At 37.7% G+C, this 16,826-nt stretch overlaps 3 protein-coding genes and 1 non-coding gene across 4 annotated transcripts; 1 reads left to right on the plus strand and 3 right to left on the minus strand.

The window, feature by feature from the left end:
- Positions 1 to 2,886: 2,886 nt before the first annotated feature.
- LOC140815061 (protein LHCP TRANSLOCATION DEFECT-like) lies at positions 2,887 to 4,901 on the minus strand. Its single transcript, XM_073174164.1, has 2 exons — positions 4,528 to 4,901; positions 2,887 to 3,448 (listed from the first exon to the last, which is right to left on the minus strand). The coding sequence occupies exons 1-2, from the start codon at positions 4,816 to 4,818 to the stop codon at positions 3,191 to 3,193; spliced, it is 549 nt and encodes a 182-aa protein (XP_073030265.1). The 5' UTR covers positions 4,819 to 4,901; the 3' UTR covers positions 2,887 to 3,190.
- Positions 4,902 to 5,665: 764 nt separating this feature from the next.
- Positions 5,666 to 10,229, plus strand: LOC140813876 (microtubule-associated protein TORTIFOLIA1-like). The gene is made up of 6 exons (XM_073172668.1): positions 5,666 to 6,613; positions 7,452 to 7,643; positions 7,943 to 8,045; positions 8,139 to 8,671; positions 8,745 to 9,626; positions 9,737 to 10,229. Exons 1-6 carry the CDS (start codon positions 5,918 to 5,920, stop codon positions 9,929 to 9,931), a joined length of 2,601 nt encoding a protein of 866 aa, XP_073028769.1. The 5' UTR covers positions 5,666 to 5,917; the 3' UTR covers positions 9,932 to 10,229.
- A 2,327-nt stretch (positions 10,230 to 12,556) lies between these two features.
- Positions 12,557 to 12,633, minus strand: LOC140815803 (small nucleolar RNA R21). The gene has a single exon (XR_012114448.1). It is a non-coding gene; the product is annotated as a small nucleolar RNA R21 (small nucleolar RNA).
- A 2,524-nt stretch (positions 12,634 to 15,157) lies between these two features.
- Positions 15,158 to 16,481, minus strand: LOC140814650 (fatty acid desaturase 4-like 2, chloroplastic). Its single transcript, XM_073173690.1, has one exon. The coding sequence runs from the start codon at positions 16,225 to 16,227 to the stop codon at positions 15,334 to 15,336; it is 894 nt and encodes a 297-aa protein (XP_073029791.1). The 5' UTR covers positions 16,228 to 16,481; the 3' UTR covers positions 15,158 to 15,333.
- Between the last annotated feature and the right edge of the window lie 345 nt (positions 16,482 to 16,826).

The following is a 16,826-nucleotide window of genomic DNA, read 5'->3' on the forward strand; positions in this document are numbered from 1 at the left end:
CATTAATTTATCCTATCCAACCAAACTTATCCTTAGGAATATACTCAACTTAGGAATATACTCAATTGAAGTTATGATCAACAGCATAAACCAATAATTGAGTAATGGGTCCGTTAGTCTTAAAAATTCAAAAGTTACTAAAATCGCTCTATAAATTACAAAATATCCCTAACACAATGTTATTAAAATAAAGGTAATTCTCCTGAGTGATTGTGTCGAGATATATTAGTTGAAAGTTCTTGTGATGAAGAAACGTAAAACTTCTGTCATGCTTCACTCTTTTGTGTGGCATTCTCGTCTTGGTATATTAATACAGCGTTGGAAGGAGGACAACTTTCCAACGAATAAATGGTTATCTGATGGGCAGTTTTTGACTTGCATGAGTAGAAAGACATTAACTAACCAGAGCTCGCCACCGAGTTCCTGTTCGACATATCTGCATCTTCCGACTTCCATTTGTTAAAGAAATGCGGCTAGATATTTATCACGCTTTTACTTTATAATATGTTTCACAAGTCGCAGAAGAATAATCATAAAACTTTGGAGTCCCGGTAATATAAAAAGGACATCTTTATTCAGCCTGAAACTGGGAGAAGATACACTCACGCTGCACCAACATGTAGAACTGTACAATGTAAAAATTACACACGATGGTATGCATAAATTCTACTTAATTATTGCATGCATGCGGACCTCCTGCATAAAATCAGCAAACCAAATTAATGGCTGCACTATTCGCGGGAGACAGGCACAACTTTATTCTCGAGGCATGAGGGCTGCGTGGGCTATCGAGTACTTCAGGCAGCATTCAGGCGGCAATGCTCGCGCATTTGCATTCCGCACATTTGTGGAAGATTCTCCACCATTTCCCTCATCTCTTGCATTTCACCCATTCTGGATCCCTGCTCCCGTTGTTGCTCCCTCCACATCATTTTCATGGCTTCGCACCTGCATGGAGAGCTGATCTGCTCCAGCTGCTGGCAGCACTGCTGGAGGTGCTCTCCTTGGCCCCGCATTGGATTGCTCACGGCGCTCCTCAGGAAGGAGGCATCCAAGAACCGTCCTCCCATTTTCTGCATCCACATCTGGCAGTGGCTCATCTTCTGTTGTTGTTCGTATTCGTGCATGCAGGATTCGCCCCTGCCACGTGGGTTCTCCTCGTCAACCATTGTGGTGGTCACCACCGTGGTGTAGGTGGTAGCGCTGGCCACGGCAAGAAGAGCAGCGAAGAGAGCCGCGAAAGCGATGACTTTAGCCATGATATTTGCAGATCGATATACACTGAATACTGAATTGTGCTTGGTGGGAGGAAATGGAAGGGGACGAGGATGGTATTTGTAGCGGAGTAAAGCGCTTGCATGATGAGAACGTGGAATATGATTCACATGCAAAACGGTAACAGGTCGGAGAGGTGGCATCACCATTGGAATCGAGCTTCCACGTGTGTAAATTCATGCAAATGCCCTGGTTCTAGGCATGATACAAATAAACACTGCCAATATTTGGCGGTATCTGATCGTATTTTAGAAAAATAAACATTCTGAGAATAAAATGTACATTTAGTTATATTTTAAGAGAATAATGATAAATGTCAAATTTTATCTAGATGGCACATCTTGAATACCTATATATCAAATCACTATTATTTTATTGGTTTGTAGAATCATTTTTATACGTTTCTTAAAAAATTGATCATTATAATTATACGAGATAAGTCTCCGATCGATGTCCATGTATACATGAATACACACGTATATTACACATTTACAGAGAAAAGAATTTGTAGTACGTAGGTAAAGGGAATTGAGAAGACCTCCACAAAACACCAGCGCATGTTTGGAGAACATTCGATGACAGAAACAAACCTTGTATGAGTTAGAGCACAAACTATTGAATAAATGAATAATGAAGAGTGTTAATCGAATAGAAAAAAGGGTGAGACTTGTCCCACATCAGAAAATGAGACAAGTTAGGTCTCTTTTATAAATTCTAAGTTTGAGTTAGGGGTTTGGGTTCCAAGGAATACTAAAAACTTTTAGAAAGGAGAAGACCTCAATAGGTTGTGTCTCAGTATAACATGCGCGCGTGGCCAGCTGGTGAGGCGTGGTATGGCGCGGTGCGGTCTTTGCCCAATATTAATTTTTTTGACCAAATTTATTTGGAAATTAGCACTCGCGCCTGAAACGCACAACGCAAGATGATGCATTCGGACAGAACTAGGCGCGCGGGTGTGCCGCTTCCCGCGCGGATGCGCGCTTGTTGTTGGTTCAGCGCCAACGGACAGAACCCTGCGCGTGGCCGCACAGCTTCTCACATGGGTGCGCGACGGCCGCGCGCTCCGCGGATTCTGAGATAACCAAACGTTCTGTGCGTCCCTTGGCCATCATAACATCTTCTCCAAGCTTCTTTTGGCACAAACCATTGTGACCCTTCACTACTCTCGCAGAAAAGTTGCGACTCTTCTCCGCATCCGATCTGGAAAAATGCATCTCTTCTACGCATTCTGTGATCATTTATAAATAGTCCTCTAATACATCATTATTGGGGTTCGAATTTTTCTTGCCATGTTGCTGCACTTATTTTCGTTTCATATTTGAAAGCTACTGCGTAATTTTGTTCGCTGTTTTCAAGAATTTGTAGTACTTCGATCTCTCGACTTGAAGTTGTATTATTTTGGGGACGATTGTCTGCAACATATAACACTTTATACGGTCAATTTCGTCTTGCGAAAGAAAATTCCTTGCCTTGACTTGCTTTTTCTGTTGCTGCTTTTGTTCCTAAATCAAGACAGCCAGACGAACAACAAAAACAAGCATGATGGTTAAATGAAATATAATTGTAATATGCTAATGATGTGAATGAAGAAGGATGTTTAATGCAACCAAATAAATATAATCACAGATAAATTTATGAAATTCAGATTATTAAAAATTAAAGATATGAATAAAAAATTATATTACATCCGACCTTAATAAGTGCGCATCAAACGATGATGGATCACAAACAAAATCATTGGTCTCTGTCCACAAAGATACTCAGTGAGAAACGAAAATTAAAAGCCCTCAAACTTATCTAAGTTTAGCTAGAGAACTGATCGAATACAAGGTAAATTTATACAGCCACCACCGAACAAATACAACGTGATCACACGATAAAATATTTCGGGACACATCTTGCGCTTCAAGAATCATCAAGCTTTTTGCACAGAGAATCCAAGAATAAATTCCTTGATTTCATTGCTGGCTGCTCTATCCAACGCAGTCCGACCCTGTGCATCCTTGATGGTGTAATTAGCTCCAGCTCGCATCAACTCTTCGATCTTCGGTTTATCACCCTCTGAAGCAGCCAGCAATAACAAAATATCGACAGGGTGGATGTTCTGGTTCAGTAGAGCCTCCATTTTATCGTATGAACCCTCCACAGCTAACATGCCCATATAGTTGAAGTACTGCTCAAAAGTTCAAATTATCACAGAAACCAAGGTCTTTAAGAAGATTAAAACTATTAATTAGAACATCAAGCTGAGGAGATACACTTGACTCTATCAATGCAGCATCGACTTCAAATTTTATACTGGATAGGCTTCAACGACAGATTTCACTGCCTCGTTTTCAATCATAGCACACACAGTCCTCACCTTCAAAATTACTATTGCACTATACAAACCAAAGCATCTAAATTTGTTATCAATTATACTATGGCATTATCCAAACAATCCAAGCTTGCCCATCTTGTAGGTTAAATTCGAACTACACTGCAGCTTCAACCTTGAAATGGATATCTAATTGGTGTATCCAGTAAATATTCGATCAATCAAAAACTTAGGCTTCAACGACAGATTTCACTGCCTCGTTTTCAATCATAGGACACAGTCCTCACCTTCAAAATTAATATTGCACTATACAAGCCAAAGCATCTAAATTTGTTATCAATGATACTATGGCATTATCCAAACAATCCAAGCTTGCCCATCTTGTAGGTTAAATTCGAACTACACTGCAGCTTCAACCTTAAAATGGATATCTAATTGGTGTATCCAGTAAATATTCGATCAATCAAAAACTACCTTTTACAGTTCCAGTAATCCTTTTATCATTGTTCAATACATTTCAAGTGAAAGTGATGTATGGTATCCCAGTACTGACTTAAATAAGATCACCGTAACTAATACGTTCGCAAGCTTTTCCTAAGAAAATCAGGGCGAGACAGAGGAGGATTAATTTTCTGTGGAATTTTTCTCAAACTAAAATCTTTGCGCCCAAATCCACATCAGAATTGCGAGGTTCATCAACTACACCACAGCATTCAACTTAAACTTTCGGTGCTCTAAAAGTTTTTTGCATCTGGGAAATAATCAGCCATTAAGTGTCAAAGATTAGGCAGTAATCGATACTTATCTTTTCACATTATGTTCTCCCAATCTAACGAACAAAACTTTGCCGTAAACTCAGACACAAAAAAGCGCAGGGAAAAATTGCCAACAATTAAGGCGTAAACAAGAACAAAATCAGTAGCGATATACTACACCTGTTCAACATCGTCGCGGTCAAAATCATCGCGGGACTGACTACCATAAATGCCGGCTCCTTCAGCATCGACTCCATTCTTCCCGAACTTGAACCAACAAGTGGTTCTCGAACCGCAGCTGGGACCCAATTTTCTTGTGCTTCTGCACCATCCAAGACCATTTGCACAACCAAGAAATGGACAAGTCCGCTGCGGGAGACTTACAACAGCAGACCCACTTGAATAAGAAGAAGAACCTATAGGTTTAGAGGAGAAATTGGGTCGGAGAGAAAGTGGAAATGTTGATGCCATTGGCGATGGTTTCAGATTCTCGCCGACTCTGGAAACCAATGGGTCTTATCATCTATGACTGTAGGATTGGAATTTGTTGTGAAATGTGAATATTAATTAGTATTTATTAATTAGAAATTTATCCAATGTACATCAAAGTACAACATCATCATAAAAATTAATAATAAACACGTAATTGGCCTTTTATAGTGAAACAATGTTGGTAGCTCATCAAAATACTATGAACACACATTAATCTGATGGGGCTCGCAAATGTATTGCGAAAAGAGCAGATTCAACAATAATATTTTCTATGGGACATCAACTTTTATGGTATGTGATGGAGACAAGTATATGCAACCAATATGTGTTGAAATGTTTGCATTATGTCCCTTAACCACATGTTCAATTATATTATTGAAAAATTCACTTTTGGGCTCTAAAATTCAAAATTTCCATGTGCACTCTTCTGATTATTCAGCCACAACATGCCAGTTTACTGCATTCATTAATGACTTGCTTATGCTCTAATAAAGAATTATCATCCTATTGGAATCAGATCTGAACCTTTACATATTTTCTCAATTCTTGAAAAAAAAAAGTCGGAAAAAATAAAAGAAGATAATTTATATAAGTAAATTAAAATCGGATTACTTGAAATGAAAAATGGGGGATAGTAAAGTCGATCCTGGGTGTGGGGCAGTGCCCCCACACCCAATCAAGGGTCAAGATTCAATCATGGGGGGAGAAATTTTTTTAAAAAAATAAAATAAAATGGGCCAGAAATTTTCTGGCCCTTGGATCTGCCCGTGCAGGCAGTGCCTGCACGGGCAGCATCGAATTTTCCGGATTTAGATCCACTTTCAGTCACAGATCTATCTGACTGAGCTATCCAGGTACACAGCAGTCAGCAGATGCTCTCATTTTTGCTTTCGATTTTAGCAACCACCATTGATTCCGACCCCTCCCTTCCTTGATTATCATCCTTCCCTTCAAATATATTGCATTTTCAATTCAAAAGATTTCAAATTTACCTCATTATCCATCTCCTTGTTCCTCTTAAATTCAATAAATCTTTTTTTGCGTTGTTTAGTTATTCTTGTGCTGCAAAAATTCAAAAATGAGCTCGCAAAGATCTTCAAAACCCACGAAACCTCCTAACCAAACAAGCCCTTTGAGATCTTCATCTGCTTCTTCCTCATCTTCTTTGTCGTCCCATTTGGCCATGGTTGAATTGAAGCAAAGAATCCTTACTTCCCTCTCTAAACTAGCCGACCGAGACACCCAGCAGATCGCTGTTGAAGATCTTGAGAAGATCATAAATGGACTCTCAAGCGACGGCATTTCAATGCTACTCAACTGCCTTTACGACGCCTCCAATGACCCCAAGCCTGCTGGCAAGAAGGAAGGTCTCCGCCTCCTCGCCGTGCTATGTGCCGTCCACACCGACCCTGCCGCGACCCACCTCACCAAAATCATTGCCCACATTGTGAAAAAGCTCAAGGACTCTGATTCACAGGTCAGGGACGCGTGTCGTGATGCCATTGGTTCTCTGGCAGGGTTGTACCTGAAGGGCGGTAATGGTGGGGACGGAGTTGTTTCTCTGTTTGTGAAGCCTTTGTTTGAAGTGATGAATGAGAATAACAAAACTGCCCAAGGCGCCGCTGCTATGTGTTTAGCTAAAATGATTGAAAGCGCCGTTGACCCGCCTTTGGTTACGTTCCAGAAACTTTGTCCTAGGGTTTGCAAGCACTTGAATAGTCTGAATTTCTTGGCTAAAGCTTCACTATTGCAAGTGGTTTCGAGTTTGTCCCAGGTTTGGTCCCCAATGGTGATGGATTGATCTGCTTAGTTGATGTTTGATATCTTATTTAATTCGCCTTTTGAATTCATTACTACTTGGAAACTTTGTTTTTGATGTTAATCGAGATTTATTAGAAAAGCTTGCTGAAGTTTTACTGTATCTTAAGCTATTTCTGATTATTTTTTCTACTTTTTGTAATACGTTTGATAACACCATAGTGAAAGACTAGATCAATCAAAAGCTATATTTGATTATTTATTCTACTTTTGTATATATGTGATAACACCATAGAGAGAGTAGATCGACGGAATATGAAATATTTGTCATATTGGTTTCCACTGTTTTACTTTGTGCTTCACATTTGTGGCAAAACTCCTGGAGCATGATGAACTTGTAATAGACAATGTTGTATTACATTGCTTTAACAAGTCACTTAAGCCCAGGATAATTTTGATATGCCCTAGAAAGTAGAATCCATCCTTCTCAATGTTTTATTTGTGTCTATGTGGTTTCCAAAAGTTTGGCTGTACTTAAGCATGTGAACCACCACAGAAACAAGTGATGTCGGTACTTAAAGTATTTATTCACCACCCTTACCTTGTCAAGGTCAATAAGGGTTCCCAATAGTCATCATATCACTTTACATATCTAGCATCTTATTATATGCTAGGAGAATGAGCTTTCCGTGGATGAATTTCAATGCGCAATATTTTTTCCACTCATTTTGATTTAGTCTGTTCAGGTTATTACATTTCTGGATTTCTGCAATAGCAATACTAGACAATAACATGAAGATGTCAGTTAATATTCTTCTGTGGTGATAGTATACGTGTTCTTTATGTTGTTGCAGGTTGGAGCTATCACACCTCAAAGTTTAGAATCCTTGCTGCCAAGCATTCACGAGTGTCTTGGCAGTTCAGATTGGGCCACTAGAAAGGCTGCAGCTGAGGCGTTAATTTCCTTATCTTCTAACACGAGTAACATAACACCGGAAGGAGCTGCTTCCACATTGAATGTGCTCGAGTCTTGTCGATTTGACAAGGTATTCATGCATCAAATAGTGTTATATCTATCCAAACTACGATACATCAAAACAGTATGATATATTCCTGAACCATCTTTGACTTTTTATCTTTTATGAATTTCTGGCATCAATGCAAAGATACTAGTTTATATAACAGTTGGGTAAGGTATATTTTCATACGTGATTCTCCTCTTCTAAAATGATGTTTGATTTTCTTAAATGGAGATTTTAGGTGGGAATTTCAGTCAGTTGAGGATGTATTACTTCTAGTATTATGGGTAACCTAACCAACTATTACAATGCCAACTTTTCCTTAGATTAAACCTGCAAGAGAGAGTATGACCGAGGCTTTGCTGATATGGAAGAAAATTGCTGGGAAAGGAGATGGATCTTCAGATGATAATAAAGCTTCATCTCATGGTAGGCATTTGATAAAAAACTTCATCATTTAATATATCATTCAGTTGGAATTTTTCTCTTCACAAGTTCCATATTAAAATGCTCAATATTCAGAAGGTGAGGCTACCGACCCATCAGATAGAAACGATCTTACAAGTCTCGGTGTTAAAGGAAGCGAAAATTCTGTAAAGGAAAACAACATTTCTGACAAGACTGTAGGGATACTAAAGAAGAAAGCCCCAGCATTGACTGACAAAGAACTTAACCCTGAATTCTTCCAGAAACTAGAAACTAGAGGTTCGGGTGAGTTACCTGTAGAAGTGATTGTCTCTCGCCGATGTATTAAAGTTTCAAATTCACAAAATGAGGAAGAGTCAGAATCATATGATACAGATCTGAATGGGAACGTTGGGCTCAACATACAGGCTGGTGAAATCAGAGGGAAATATGGAAGCATGGAAAGGGGCATTGTTGGTGAGCATGGTAATTCTTCTATTCAGCGAGAGTCATCCAACATTTACCCTGATTTTTCCAGAAATTCAGGTCAATCTGAGGGATTTATGAGTACTAAAGGAAATTGGTTGGTAATTCAGAGACAATTGTTACAACTGGAGAGGCAACAAGCTCATCTAATGAATATGTTGCAGGTTTCTTTATTTTATTTGCATTTAGATCTTGATTCCTGAATTGGCATTTATGAATGTTTCTTTTCCATTGAAGGATTTTATGGGCGGGTCTCATGATAGCATGGTGACCTTAGAAAACAGAGTGCGAGGTCTTGAGAGAGTTGTTGAAGACATGGCACGAGATTTGTCTGTATCCTCAGGCAGAAGGAGCAGTAGTTCTATGGTAGGATTTGAGGGATCTTCAAATAGGTCTCTCAGCAGATACAATGGCTTTCCTGACTATTCCAGTGGAAAACTTGGAAGAGGTAACGATGGGCGCGGTCACTTTGGAGAGAGGTTTACTGCATTTGATAATGTTTCTTCCGGACTGAAAGGTAGGGGCTCTTCTTGGAGATCTGATGTATCAGATTCTTGGGACTTCCCCACATATGGCAAAAATGGCCAAATTGGCTCAAGAAGAGCTGCTGGAAGTGGTCCGACAGATTTTAGAAATTCTAAAACAGAAAATGAGGCTGATCAGGCTGGTAACCGGAGAGCTTGGGAAAACGGAGCAGGGCCTGTTAGATTTGGTGAAGGACCTTCTGCAAGAAGTGTTTGGCAAGCTTCAAAGGATGAAGCAACCTTGGAAGCTATTCGAGTTGCTGGTGAAGACAATGGAATTACACGTAGTGCTCAAGTGGCTATACCAGAAATGACAGCTGAAGCACTAGGAGGCGATGGTCCAGTGCAAGAACGTGATCCAATTTGGACGTCTTGGAGCAATGCAATGGATGCTCTTCATGTTGGTTATGTAGATTCAGCTTTTGTCGAGGTTTTGTCTACTGGAGATGACCTCTTACTAGTAAAACTCATGGACAAATCAGGCCCTGTAATTGACCAACTCTCAAATGAGGTGGCCAGTGAAGTTCTGCATGCTGTTTCACAGTTTCTGTTGGAGCATAACTTGTTTGATATGTGCTTATACTGGATTCAACAGGTATAACTTCTGTTTCCATGTTGGTATTTAAAATTTGGTCTTTTCATGCGACTTTATTTGACAGTGGTAAAGGATAAGTCTATTGATTCTGTTCTGCTTCCTTAACTCAGTTGGCAGACATTGTCTTGGAAAATGGTCAAGATATTCCTGGCATTCCCATGGAAGTGAAAATGGAGATTTTGCAGAATTTGCAAGAATGTAATTCAGTAGACCTGCCTGAGGACTGGGAAGGCTCGTCAACAGACCAATTGCTACTGCAGTTGGCATCTGCCTGGGAAATTGATCTGCGAAACTTGAGTAAATAGCCGTCATAATTCCTTTTTGCTTGATGATGGTGTCTGGAGTTGACGTTTGATACACATTTTATATTTACACACCCTAGCTCAAATGCCTGGAGTGCATTGTTAAATATTGCAGTTGCATCAATCTTGAAATGGATGTAGAGAATTTTGCCAGAGTGCATTATTTGTTTACAAATTCTCTGAGATATTAACAGAATTGTTTGCTGATGCTTCGATCGTTTTCGTTCAATCAATTCATTGTATGTTTTTATGTATTTGGAGCTAGTGATTATGTATTTTAAAATGCCAATACTCTAAGAGCTAGTGATTTTTTAAATTATTTTTTGAATGGAAAAAGCATTCATTCATTAACCAACAAAATCACCAGTGTCATGTTTTACAGCAGTGCTGAAAAATAAGGACGTAATTCATGAAACACTGGAGCACTGAGATAGAATCCATGAGATGTCAGTCTGTGCGCTACTTGATTTCATCTCTTCGACAAAAACGAACTTCTCAATGAATGAGTTGCAAGCATCCCTAAGAGAATGAATACCATACAATCATGTGTAAACCTTAAGCATCAGAATACCAATCTTCTTCAACTCACTAACTTAGGCAAACAAGGTAGAAAATTATGGACGATAATGATTAATTATACACAAAAACTCTCGTAAGACGATACATTAGTTAATAAGTCAATTTTGTAAGATAATTGTCTATTAAAAATATTATTTTTTATATAAAAAAATGTGGAGATGGCATTGTAAGGGTTGATTCTATGTTAGACCATATACACTTCTACCGCGTATTATAAAACATCGGATTCCCTAGACTGGAACAAGTTCTCCAATGTAGAACGAAGGTAGACGAAAGACAGATCAATGGATTATACCGGGTATTATCGGGATAATATCTATTTTCGTCCTTTTCGTTAACCGCTTTTCCCATTTCAGTCCCACATGATTTTTGACTGCGTAAATAATCCTTCATGTTTTCAAAATATTCCCGAATTGGTCCCTACCGTCATCCCAAAGTTAAGGTTAACATTGACTTGACATTAGCGATGGTTTAATATAAACCGTCGCTAATTAGCGACGGGTTTTCAAAACTTCGTTGCTAATTAGCGACAGTTTAATATTTTCATAAAATAAAAAAAATTAATTTTAAGAGAGAAAAATTAGAGTAGGTTTAATAGACAGTTTGCGACGGATTTTACTAGAACCGTCGCTAATAGTGACGGTAAAATTATTAACATTGAAGAATAGACAATTCAGCGACGGTTTTTAATAAACCGTCGCTAATTAGCGACAGGTTTTAAAAACTTCGTCGCTAATTAGCGACGGTTTAATATTTTCATAAAATAAAAAAATTAATTTTAATAATTTTAAAAAAAAACTTAGAATCGGACTCTGCTAACAATATTAATGATCTTAACTAACACTTAAAAATTTACAAAAAATTAAAGCGAAAAAGTTTACCCTAACTCGAAACTAAAATCGTGTAAGAGAAAAAAAATTTAAGTGTTGTTAAGTGGTGTGGATGAAATGGAAAGAGAGTATTTTTATAGACAGTTTGCGACGAGTTTTGGTAACACCGTCGCTAATAGCGACGGTAATATTATTAACCTTGAAGTATAGACGGTTTTGCAATCATCGTCGCTATTTTACCAAAAGCATAAAACAAACTGTCTATAAATATACTCTCTTTCCATTTTCATACACACCACTTCACAACACTTAAAAAATTTTCTCTTACGCGATTTTAGTTTCGACTTAGGGTAAACTTTTTCGTTTTAATTTTTTGTAAATTTTTAAGTTTTAGTTAAGATCATTAATATTGTTAGCATAGTCCGATTCTAAGTTTTTTTAAAAAAATTTATTAAAAGTAATTTTTTTATTTTATGGAAATAAAAACCGTCGCTAATTAGCGACGAGTTAGATCATCGTCGCTAATTAGCGACGGTTTGTAAAACTCCGTGGCTAATTAGCGACGGTGTAACAAACCGTCGCTAATTAGCGACGGTTTAATATTTTCATTAAATAAAAAAAATTAATTTTAATAAATTTTTTTAAAAAAACTTAAAATTTATTTTATGAAAATAGTAACGACACTAATTAGCGACGGCTTTTGAAAAACCGTCGCTAATATTTGCAGTTTTTCACAAGTCAACGTTAAACTTAACGTCAGAGTAACGGTATGGACCAATTCGAGAATATTTTGAAAACATGAAGGATTATTTACGCAGTCAAAAATCATGTGGGACTGAAATGGGAAAAGCGGTTAACGAAAAGGACGAAAATGGGTATTATCCCGGTATTATCACACATCGGATTCCCTAGACAGGAAATCATCGATTTCCATGGAAGCTTACTCCACACTTCACTTGTACAAGCGAAGCTCATTCACGATGAAAAAGATTTTCCACATCCCTCAGAACCATTTTGACATCACGAATTCAGTCTACTTTTAACGATAAAATTATGTCAAGAAACATCATTGGGATGTGGTTATTTCAAATATCAGAAGATAACATGAACAAATTTCTTGAAATAACCGAGCACGGTATTTTTGCTGTATGCTGCAAAAGATTGCATTTTTTTAACAAAAGAAACATAGAAATTGAGGGGGTGAGGGCGTGGGGAAGAGAATCCCTCGGAATAATAATATCATCATCGATATCAGGCCACTACTTTTGATTTATCATGACGATCTTCACAGGGATTTTCGAAATAAAAGATAAAAAAAATGGAATCGCTTGAGATAATTAACCCTAATCGACGCAAAAGTAACCATCGAAGCTAACGACGGCTTCAAGACGCAGAAAGAAAGAGTGATAGGGTATACACACAATATATACACAAAGAGAATGGGCCGGGTAGTTTCCGATTACATGGTGGGCTTCTGACTTACGTGAATTAGTGGGCCTCATCGAGTCAACGATACAAGAATTTATCTTTTTAGTATTTTTTTTTATTAAAAGATAATAATAATAAGTTGCAACTTGCCACCCCATTTGACATAATTTTTGGCTTCTTGATAATTGTTTTTTTCATTATTTAATCAATTAAATTTCAATTTAATACTAATTTTTTTTTAATAAAAACCCCCTTTCTAAAAAAAAAAGCTTTTAACTTAAATATTTTTTCTATCAAAATAGAAATTATTTCTTATTTGTGGAATCCAAATAGTTTTAACTTTTCACCAGCTTTCATCAAAAATTCGTTACAAATATTTATAATTGGTTGTTTATATCCACCTGTTTTATGTATTTGAGAGTTATTTTCTTTATTAAGTATAAAAATTATAATATGTTAAGAAAAATAAGTATAAAATACATAAAATGTGACAAATTATAACATGTTAGGAAAAATGAATATCAAATACATAAAATGTTAAAGAGGTGAATATAAATTACCTTATATTTAGTTATATCTAAAATTTGTATCTTTTTGTGGTGGATAAGGGGTGAGCAAGACTTCGATTAAACCAAATTAACCTACCGAACCGAGGTAATCTAGAAATTCGGTTCGGTTATTTCGGAAATTCGGTTTTCAATTAAAAAAATTCGTTACATCGGTTAATTCAGTTTGGTTATGATTTTCAAAATTTTGAAATCGGTTAATTCTGACCCACTCTGACCCTTTAATTTAACATCCAATATGACTTGCATTTGGAGCTAGTTGTTCACATATATTTCTATTGTGTTTCCAGGTTCTTGGTAATGGTTTTGAGGTGATATCTCTGGGTAAAAAGAAGCTTGTTAGGTCTGTTCCTACAGAGCTGAATAAAGACCACAATGAAATTTTAGAGCTTGCTCAGGTTACTCCTAGACTCCTAGTCTATACGTTATTTCCCATGTCAAGCTCTTGAATATGGTTGCTCACATTTGGAAATCTTAATGTTTTCAATGTTTTTGGAGGAAAAGGATAATTTAATTGCTCCATCAAAACTAAATGATCTTAATATCAATCTTGCAATTCGTGCTTCTCTATGGAATTGAACATGTATCACAATATAGTTATCCAAATAAATAAATAATGAACTTCAAAATTTGGGACAGATTCTAAGCATTGCTTTTAGGCATAGAACTTAAAGATCGATGCACATGAATAAATTCTCATATTCAAAACTGGCCCATCATCGATCCAAGGAAGTCTGGAGGTGTCCATAATACCAATCCTCACAGTTTCAATATAGGATGGAACCTATAATTGAATTTTCGTTGGCTACTGATTTCAGTAGGTCTACAAAATAAAAGGGGAAGTATCTTAGGGGTTTCCTGGGCCATGGCTCCGATTGGCTGTGCCCTCCTTGCCTCTCGCCCCCCTCTTCATAATGATGCAATTTATTTAGCAATATCCTCTTCTTGGACTGACATTTATATCATAATTATTACCCTGTCTTTTTTCTTTGTTCTTAAAATTATTAGTTGCCTAGCTTTGTTTGTTTTAGGGTCTAGGCTATGTGCCAGTTGATGAGGTACAAAGACGACTTGATCACTTTAGTAGAATTATGTCATATATTCTTCATCAACGTGCGTATGCTTTAGAATTTGAACGAGTGCTAATCGGTTCAGTTTGGTAATACAGGAAGGTCTTGCTATGACTGATGATGGCCACAAGGATGACAGACGTAGATATTGGTTTCCCTGTGTATCATCTGTGTCTTCCTTTGCAGTTATGGATGCTGTCTAATATTTCTTCTGTCTTCTTGTTGACCCCGAGTGTTACGTTGTATATTAAAGTTAGTGTCGGGCGAACTTATTTTTGGGGTCTCCTTCCAAAAAAAAAATTAAAATGTGGTATTCTTGTGATCTTTCTTCCTCTGCAAAGTCAACCATTCGTAGGTTGGGTTTATTGAGATGATGGAATATGCCTCCATACCCCTCTGCTGCTCGAGCATGATTCGTTGGAATATTCAGCATGATAAAATGTTTGAACTTGTCATGTGGCCCTAGTTAACAGGAACATTTGAATGGTGGTGGAGTTTTGTACCGTCTGGGGACTTTGATGTGACGTGAATAAATGTATCCTATATTGTGCGAAACAAACTAACATAGATTTTTGAGATTGTTCTACATTTACAATTTCGGGGCATGCAATAGATTATTTATATATAAAATCTTTTTTTTGGGGGGTTCTAGAGAGATTCCCACTTCACACATTATTAAAGTTGAAAACTAGTAAGATTGTATATCAATTTATAAGTTACAACCCATCATAGTAGTATAAAATTTGCAAATTATGCTGGCAAGGCTTGGTTTAACTGATAAAAGTTGAGGGATAAGCGAGGTTGAAACCTTGCATTAGAATTTCGTTAAAATATACATAATTGATATGGTACAGCAAAAAAATTGAGTAATCCAATCTGTACTTCATACACAAAATAATATAAAATGAATATTTGAACAACGGAGTCCAAAGTTATGGAGCCAAAGATGCAGTTTCTGCTTCTTCAGGGACATCAGAGTTGGGTTCATTCCATGATCTTGGCCTGACCCCGAACTTGAAGAAAATCGCCATTTCCAGCGCCTCAAAAAACCTCGACTCATCCAAAAGCTCATTCCAAATCCCACTCACTATGCAATAGTTGTTGTTATATGGTGTGCGGTGGTGCGCCGCGTGTTGCGTCCTCGATACCAGCACTCCGGCGTCTTGCAGTGCCACCACCAACGGCGGGAGTTTGCTCTTAGTGGTATGAGCCCACGCGTGAAACTGCTGACTAAACATAATGCAGCCCGAGCACACAGAAACGAACCCCATTATTGTCGGATCGTCACAGATGAAGTTTATTGGGAGGACAGTGAAAATCGTGCCTTTTGCCAGCGAGTGTAAGTTGTTGGCGAACTGTCGACGTGTGATAACCCAAGGCCACTTGTGGTGACCCTGAAATCCTTCAATTTGTACGCCGAAGACTGGGGTTCCCCTGCTGCCATAGTTGTCAATGCCCCAGTGGTAGACGCCGGAGGCGAGATCAGCGAGCACATAGCCAATCAAGCCGGCTAAGATGGGCTCGAGCCAAATATGGGGAGCCTCAGCAGCAAATACAGATTTCGTCAGAGAAATCAACACAGTGGTGCAGCCGCCTGCCACCCATGCACGCTGAGGCCACGTAGATTTCAAAGTCGGGTCATTTAACACCGGGGAGCCGCGGGTTGTGAGCTTGGGTTCGAGTTCCAAGTTACCCGGAAGGAAGTGCTTGGGCGGCGCCATGGCAGAGCAATGAATTAGTCTGTTAGGAAGGGAAATTCGATGGCGAAATCTGGCACCATATACAAGTTTATTAAGAGTTGGATTCGGCTGAAATACAACATCCATTGAAATAATTAGTGTGATCAAGAAAGCGAGTACAGAGCCAAATATATGTACGTAGCAATCACAAAGGAAAGTGCGGAAATGACAATGAAGAATCGGTGGCTGAAATTGGGATTGGCCTGGCTGTTTTGGGGTGTGGCTTAGTTTCCTGTTGCGTGGGGCAATAGCAGTCGTAGACACTTTGTGAGATTTACAATGTTTGTTTCATTTTCAAAGCTATAGTGGTAAAAGATAGCGCTCGGGAAAGGTGACGTAGAATCACGTATTCATGCAGGTCAAGTTGACCCTGGAATTCGCTAGAATCGTGCCAGTTATCATTATTATTATGATTTATGATTATTTACTTTTTTTAATGTCAATTGTCCTCATATTATGTGTTTACTATTTAATTTATGTTATTTATTCATTTTATATTTGTTTAGATTTATATTTTCATTTCATTCTAATATAATTATCGTTTCTGAAATATTAAATATATTTATAATTATTTTAATTAATTTTAGTTGTTCAATTTTGAAAATCTCGTATCATTTGTATAAATCGAAAGACTTCATATAAACATATATTTAAAATTTTAATACCATAAAATATATATGAAAATC

Source organism: Primulina eburnea, chromosome 15, assembly GCF_022965805.1.
Source record: "Primulina eburnea isolate SZY01 chromosome 15, ASM2296580v1, whole genome shotgun sequence".
NCBI lineage: Eukaryota > Viridiplantae > Streptophyta > Magnoliopsida > Lamiales > Gesneriaceae > Primulina > Primulina eburnea.

Bases quoted from the DNA above. Each gene is read 5' to 3' on its own strand.
- LOC140813876 (XM_073172668.1), top strand. From the start codon at position 5,918: ATGAGCTCGCAAAGATCTTCAAAACCCACGAAACCTCCTAACCAAACA. The intron at 8,046-8,138 runs GTAGGCATTTGA...CTCAATATTCAG, and splicing joins TAATAAAGCTTCATCTCATG to AAGGTGAGGCTACCGACCCA. The intron at 8,672-8,744 runs GTTTCTTTATTT...TTTCCATTGAAG, and splicing joins ATCTAATGAATATGTTGCAG to GATTTTATGGGCGGGTCTCA.
- LOC140814650 (XM_073173690.1), bottom strand. From the start codon at position 16,227: ATGGATGTTGTATTTCAGCCGAATCCAACTCTTAATAAACTTGTATAT.
- LOC140815061 (XM_073174164.1), bottom strand. From the start codon at position 4,818: ATGGCATCAACATTTCCACTTTCTCTCCGACCCAATTTCTCCTCTAAA. The intron at 3,449-4,527 runs GTGTAGTATATC...ACTTTTGAGCAG, and splicing joins ACCGCGACGATGTTGAACAG to TACTTCAACTATATGGGCAT.